The sequence below is a fragment of the Ictidomys tridecemlineatus genome, chromosome 4 (assembly GCF_052094955.1).
Source record: "Ictidomys tridecemlineatus isolate mIctTri1 chromosome 4, mIctTri1.hap1, whole genome shotgun sequence".
Classification (NCBI taxonomy): domain Eukaryota; kingdom Metazoa; phylum Chordata; class Mammalia; order Rodentia; family Sciuridae; genus Ictidomys; species Ictidomys tridecemlineatus.
In genome coordinates this window covers 200,927,598-200,934,543 of record NC_135480.1, presented here as the reverse complement: position 1 = coordinate 200,934,543, position 6,946 = coordinate 200,927,598, and the positions used below count along the sequence as shown (strand labels likewise).

The following is a 6,946-nucleotide window of genomic DNA, read 5'->3' as shown; positions in this document are numbered from 1 at the left end:
GGTTGTACAGGCTTCTGTACATATTGTACAGCACTTCCATATTTAGAACTAAGGCTGAGGAATAGCTACAAATGTCAGACAGAAGTGTGCAGAAACAGCAGCTGTTCACCATCTCTCAGCGCTGCTGGGTCACCTGGATTCCTTCCCGTCCCATGTGGACAAGTATCCTCGGATGTTCAGATGAAAAGGACAGTGTGAATCCATGGAGAACATCAATCATATTCAAAAAGCCAAATAAAGTTTCAGAAATGCTTCTGAATACAAAATAGATGATGGAAACATGAAGGCCAGTGAATGAAACTGCTCTCCCTTTTAATCAGTTTTACAGATTGATGCCATACAGCAGTAATCACATTGGGAGACAGGATGGGCTTCCTGTTCATATACAAGATTGTGCAAGCTCATGGACTGAGGCTTCAAGGTGTTACCAGTTTCGAGACAGGAGGCAGTACAAAGCTTTTTAGTACAGGGGAAGCACAGGAGGAGACGGTAGACAAGACGATTACCTTGGCAGAGGCGAGTTAAGGTGAGAGGCCAGTGCTGCTGGGCCTTCCTCTATCCTGAGCTCTGGCGGTGGCTCATGCTGCTCCACAGGACTCTGCAGCTCAACTACAGCTCTCCTGCTGCAGCAGATCTACCTTCATGTCTCCAAGTGTTCTCATGAGTAATAGAGCTATTCTTGGTCATCCTGCTTCTTGGTAACCTACATTCTAACATACATTAAGTCATAAAGTAATTACTAATCTTGCAAATCTTTCAAGAATTTTGGCATTCAGAACATCTCAAATACCCCATTACTGTTAATCCACTTACTAAAACTGTTTTTGAGTTTCAAGAAGACGGTTTCTGATACCCCCCCCCCCATTGTAACAATTACATATAGACTCAACTAAAGGGAGGGAAAACAGATTTTTCTTCAAAGGAACAAATCAGGGATGGAAAGGCAGAAGGCCACCCAGGCTACACCGCTGAGGACGCTAACTGCACTACATTTCTATCACGTCTATGCAGTCCACTAACGCTATTCACCAGCCTTTGAACAAGTATGTTCCTGCCTTCCCTCTTCACACCCACTGTCAGCAGAGAAGACATTTTCAAGACGCATACATTTAAAACACCTAACTGACCTTTACTTGGCCCAAACTGGAATTCTTACAGCAAGCAATAGGAAGATGGTGCCTAGGTTTGGCAACTGTCAGGTACCAGTTCATATGGCAAGAACACAGCTCCATACTGTTTCGGCTGGATTTTTGTTGTCCTAATTATGCACCTTAGGAACATGTATTTGTAAAGTCCACTTTAAACACAGGCTTCCAGGATATAACAGAAAAAGATATTTTTCATGCATCATAGCTATTTTCAATCTCCCAGAAAGCCTAATTTTCTTACCTATCTGTATAAAAGACTTTCCTAAGCAGGTTTTTATAAAGGAAAAAAATTAAAAAAGCAATTATTATGGCTGAGGTTTTACCTAAAGTGAAGAGAAACAACAAAATATTCACTAGGTTTTTTCATAAAAAAAAAAAAAACAACTTTATAAGACTGTTCAATCTATATTTCTCTTACTTCCAGAAACAAAACATTAATACAAAAATGGTTTTTCTTTTCTTTAAGAAAATTCCACGAGACTGCAGTGAGCTGAGCTATTGTCTCTCCATAGAATGTGCATTAACTCTGTAAGTTCTGTATAATAACTGGTGGCTCCTGAATGTTCCCAATGGTGATTTTGTACCTTTGCACTAATCCTTCATGTAAAACAAGTATTAGAGGTAGTAAAAAAAGCCTTGAAGAACAACTGTTCCTCTTTCCTCCCCAAATGTAATAGTCATTTTTCTGTCTCACATACTATCATTGCCATACAGAGAATGACTGATTCAGAAATCAATACTTTAAGAAATACTATCATGAACCCAGAGAGGTGATGGTTAATGATGAAGTCCTCCTGCTCCTGAAAGGGACTTTAGGGGGAGCCGTCCCTGGAATGGCTGTCCTATACTTCTTGGTCAGCTTCTGAATCAACGGTTCTACGTCAATACTGCTTGAGCACTGCAGAACCCCAATTCTTGCCTGCAATGTAGCCCAACACCCCAAATCCACCACCTCTCTTCCACAGAAAAGAACCCTGGTGCAATGTCCACATCTTCATATTTATTTCCACAGTGATAAAACATGGAATATATTTAGCTACCATAGTAGAGGAAAAAAAATCTTTCATTGATTTATGATTTAAGTCCCATAACAATGAATCCAACTCTTCTAAGTCTTCAGTTGACTAACATTTACTCAATCAAATGCTGAAGTAAACGGACCCCCATCTAGGTCTCAGAAGTCATGTCATACAGTTTGTCTTATAATGTACTTATGATGGGTTGTGACTTCTAATACTCAAGCAGGGTTGTTAGTGAGCGATAGCCCATGAAGCACATGGCTTTCTACATGGATTTTTTTCTTTTGCAGTGATGGAGATTGGAACAAAGGCCTTATGCATGTTAGGCAAGTGCTATACCTCTGAGCCATAACCCCAGCCCCCAAATTCACTTGTTTTTTGTGTGTGGTGCTGTGACTTGAACCCTGGGCTTTGAGCATACCAGGCAAGCATTCTACCACTGAGTGACTTCCCAGCCCTGTACATGGATTTCTTGACCTAACATTCAAAAGGACATTTTGTAGTACTAATTTAATTTTGATCTTTCCCTAAAAGACAGAAACCACATCCCACACTCCTATGTATAACTTATTATTTGGGTGTTTTAAAATAAATGAGCAAGAAGTGGAGGCATGAAAAAAAAATCCAGCTTCTTTTGGCATTAGGAGACACAGAGATCTCAAGAAGAGAGCAGACAGCTTCTGTATCCACCTGCTCATGGCTGGTTGTCACAGTTCCCTTAAAAACAAATGCCTAAAATTGCTGCCAGCAATGAGGGGCTCAATGGGATTGTGTTTGTTAGAAGATAAACATGTTTAGGAAACATACAAAGCAGAACAAGTTGGTGATGGCCTATGTACAAGATTTGTGCTTGAAGCTTTGGTGTACCTCCTGGGCCAGTTGCTCAGACACCAAAGCCCATTCCTGATTAATTATCAATACACAATTCAAACCAAACTACTGAAACACGTTACTTTTTTTCAGAATAGGGAAATAAAGGCACAGAAACCTGTCAAAATAGATTTTTTTTTCCATAAGAATAGTATGGTTGGTTAAAATAGTTTATCACTAGTAAAACCTGTATCACTAGAGCAGACAATACAAATTAGTTTTAAAAAAAATGACATTCACTGAATTCCTGGTCTGTGCATTCAATGTGAATAATCATCAAAAATATATTACAATTAAAGGTTATAAGGAGCTCTGTCTGGGGTTTCTATAGCATACTTAGTATTTTAGATGAGAAGTACCACAATGATATCTTGGCTGTCTACTGTTCCTTTTTATGTCACCTAGAGAGTTTGTCTCTTAGGAGTGCAGGTTCACGTGCTTCCACAGAATGCTGTGCCTACATGACCTCCTCAGGGACTTCCAGACTCCTCATCAGACTCCACATCTAAGAGTTCAATGACCTGTATGACACTTTAATAAATATTTCTGTTTTTTGCTTTTAAGCTCAGCTTAAATTTTGTCAAGGAAACCATTTCACAAGAGGGTTTTTCACAACCTACTATCAGCAATATTCCTTGTTTATTAGAATCTGAAGATGTCCATATTACATCAAATATAAATATATATTATATTTACATTTCCTTCTTAGCTTTTCAACTTAGGTGAGTGTATTTATAGATAATGCCACAAATGCACCACTATTATAACCCTCAGTGCAGCTGGTATCTTTCTTCTATTAGATGCATGTAAGACAGCATCTTAAAAGAGGTGTACTGTTCTTTTTAAAACAATAGGAAAGAATGGGGTATCCATGAATGGACGTCTAGGAATTTCCTTAAGAGATTCTGTTCTGTTTTTCAATATTTCAAAATACCTGAAAAAATGTGGTCCCTTTTTGCAATACTATTCTCTACTTGGGGACAAGAAAATTAAATATGCAACTTAGAAAGGAAAAGAGCCCAAAGAAAAGAGAACCTGCTTGTTAGCTCATTAATCTGTTTTAGTAAAGATCTGTTTTAAAATGTCTGAATGCTGTACAATATTATACAAAAACAATCTTCAGCCTTCAAAGCAGCTGCTGCATTTTCTTAGAGATCTGTTTGCCTGACTAACAGTCTGCTGCCATGGTGGGCCTTTGTCTTGGTCACTTTCGGTCATCAATGGTTTTAATGAATTCTACTGCTGCTGTGAACTGCATCCACCAATAGGACTCTTCTCCAGACAGACAGCTGGCATAGAAGCTGCTGATGTACTGCACAGTGGACAGCAGGCAAGGTGGGTTTGCCTAGAGAAGTGAAAAATGAACAAGTCAATTACTCAGATGCTAAGCTCTGCCCAAGTCATCTTAGCATGTGTTCTTTAAATGTTTTTTTTTTTTTTTTTTTTTTGTGTGTGTGTGTGTGTGTGAGAAAGAAATACCAGTCCTTTTGAAAATAAACCCTAAATTGCTTTTTGGAAGTAATCTATAAACAATATACTGGAAAGGCAGTTGGGTTCTAATCCTAGCTGAACTACCCAGAGCCTTCCATCCTGGCAAATCACCTAATCTTGGTAGCCCTTCAGGTGGCTGAACTAATCTCCATAATCTTCTTCAACAGTCTAGGATTCCAGCAAGTTAGATAAGAAAATAAATGCTGTAGGCTAACTGATAATATCTGGTTAGGAAGTCCAGGTAGAATCAGCTGAGAGTAAAAAAATAAATATATAAAAAAGGTAATGTGCCCCCTATAGCCAAGAGGGGACACAGAACATCTTCTGTTTGTTCACTTTCTTTCACATGGACAGAAAGGACATATGCTATTAAATAGTTAATAAGATGATAAGCTGAGCCCCCTTCCTTAAAATCTGTTCAAAATGGCTCTGCAGAAGGACTAGCCAGATCACACTCAGAATAGAGAACAGCAAAGGCCAGGAGAAGTTGCACCTGCCTGTGTGTGGGGTTTCTGACTCTGGGCCAAAAGTTTCAGTTGCAGAAATATCACCAATACTAATGATTAGGAAGATATATGTCAGACATACTTTAGATATCAGCGGCTGGAGTGTGCTAATATTCAGTGATGTCACCTGGGGCTATGTGCACCCAAACTGCATGGTCACACCCAAAATGTTCAAAATAAAATGTTTAAGTGAACTGTAATTTTAGAGTTCAAAGAAAGACAAAGGGATATAGCTCAGTTGGTAGAGTGCTTTCTTCACATGCACAAAGCTCTGGGTTCAATTCCTAGCACCATTAAAAAAAAAAAAAGAGACAAAAGATGTCAATACTTTTTAAAATAACGAAGTATAATTATAAAATAAGAGGTTCAAAGAAGAGAGAAGTGATTGGTTAATCTGGTGGTCTATTTAACAACCATTATAAAGAATTCCATGTGAAAGAAGATTACAAAAGTACAATAAAAAGAACCTGTTTTCATTCACTCAAGGATGACACATTAAGCCCCAATTAAGATCTATAGGCACTGGGCTGGGTTTGTGGCTCAGTGGTAGAGTGGTCAACTAGCATGTGTGAGGCACTAAGTTCGATCCTCAGTGCCACATAAAAAAATAAATAAGTGAAATAAAGGTATTGTGTCCATCTACAACTAAAAAAAAAAAAAAAAAAAAAAAAAAAGAAGAAAAAAAAGAACTATAGGAAACTACTTAGATACTGAAAATGTTCATCTAGGAACTGAACCCCTCTTGATTTGTTTTGAAAACTGTGACTTCTAAACAGAACAAATCCTGACATTATACACTTTCTTTCTGGATAACACAGGATTTGAGATGGAGAAGAGTCCAGGTCTCTAACACTACACCACATTAAGCCCTGTGCCACCCTACTCAGGATGCCACCTAAACTCTTTAACTGATAGTAGTAAGAGACCCACCTTTATCAACACAAACACCAACACAGGAACAAAGTCGTCAGCTCCAGGGACAGAGTCTTCATTGGCCAGGCTCAGGAGGTTCATAATTGTAGAGCACATTCTCAGGATGCACTGCACTTTGTCCCGGGGGGTTTTATAAGCACTTATTGTCCTGATTTCTGATTGTGCAGATGGCCATGGTGCTTCCCGAAGATAAACCTAAGTGAGACCACAGATAATAAGAGACCCTCAATACAAGGGCAATGATCTGTTGGAGTGACCATGGCAACCTCCAACCCAAGTCGGGACAGGCTAAGGTGGCTGCTTTCCTCTTTCTTCAGGAAAACTGGACTTCAGGTCCTTCCCCTTCCACCCAAGATTATGGTTACCTTTTAAATGTTTATATAATATACTTTGTATTTTAAAATAGAGCAACACAGATATACATTAATAGAAAGGGTATACAATAACAAAGAACCAAGAATTCATAAAATTTCAATGATCCTTTTGTTTTTGTTTTTTTTTTAAGAGAGAGAGTGAGAAAGAGAAAATTTTAATATTTATTTTCTGGTTTTCGGCAGACACAACATCTTTGTTTGTATGTGGTGCTGAGGATTGAACCTGGGCCACACGCATGCCAGGCGAGCGCGCTACTGCTTGAGCCACATCCCCAGCCCCAATAATCCTTCTTAAATAGCTAGAAAAGGACTTCTGTACATTTAATAGTATGAACAAGCTATTGAAACAAGATAATTTAAGAATTAATATATACTTTTTTTTTTAAAGAAGATTTGGTGCATAAGAAATTGCTAGTGAGTTTTAAACAAAGAGAATCTTTTTTTTTTCAAGAGAGAGAGAGAATTTTATTTTTAATATTTATTTTTTAGTTCTTGGTGGACACAACATCTTTGTTGGTATGTGGTGCTGAGGATCGAACCCGGGTCGCACGCATACCAGGCGAGCGCGCTACCGCTTGAGCCACATCCCCAGCCCAATATATACT

At 38.6% G+C, this 6,946-nt stretch overlaps 1 protein-coding gene across 8 annotated transcripts in view; it reads right to left on the bottom strand.

Annotated features, from left to right (window-relative positions):
- Positions 1 to 286: 286 nt before the first annotated feature.
- The window catches only part of Gapvd1 (GTPase activating protein and VPS9 domains 1), a 90,064-nt gene continuing 83,404 nt past the window's right edge, over positions 287 to 6,946 (bottom strand). For all 8 annotated transcript variants that reach the window (XM_078048215.1, XM_078048211.1, XM_078048213.1 and 5 more), the window contains 2 exons: positions 5,965 to 6,162; positions 287 to 4,382 (listed from right to left, as the gene is read on the bottom strand). In XM_078048215.1, the coding sequence (XP_077904341.1) occupies positions 4,242 to 4,382; positions 5,965 to 6,162 (339 nt within the window). In that variant the 3' untranslated portion in view covers positions 287 to 4,241. The remainder of the gene's footprint in view (positions 4,383 to 5,964; positions 6,163 to 6,946) is intronic.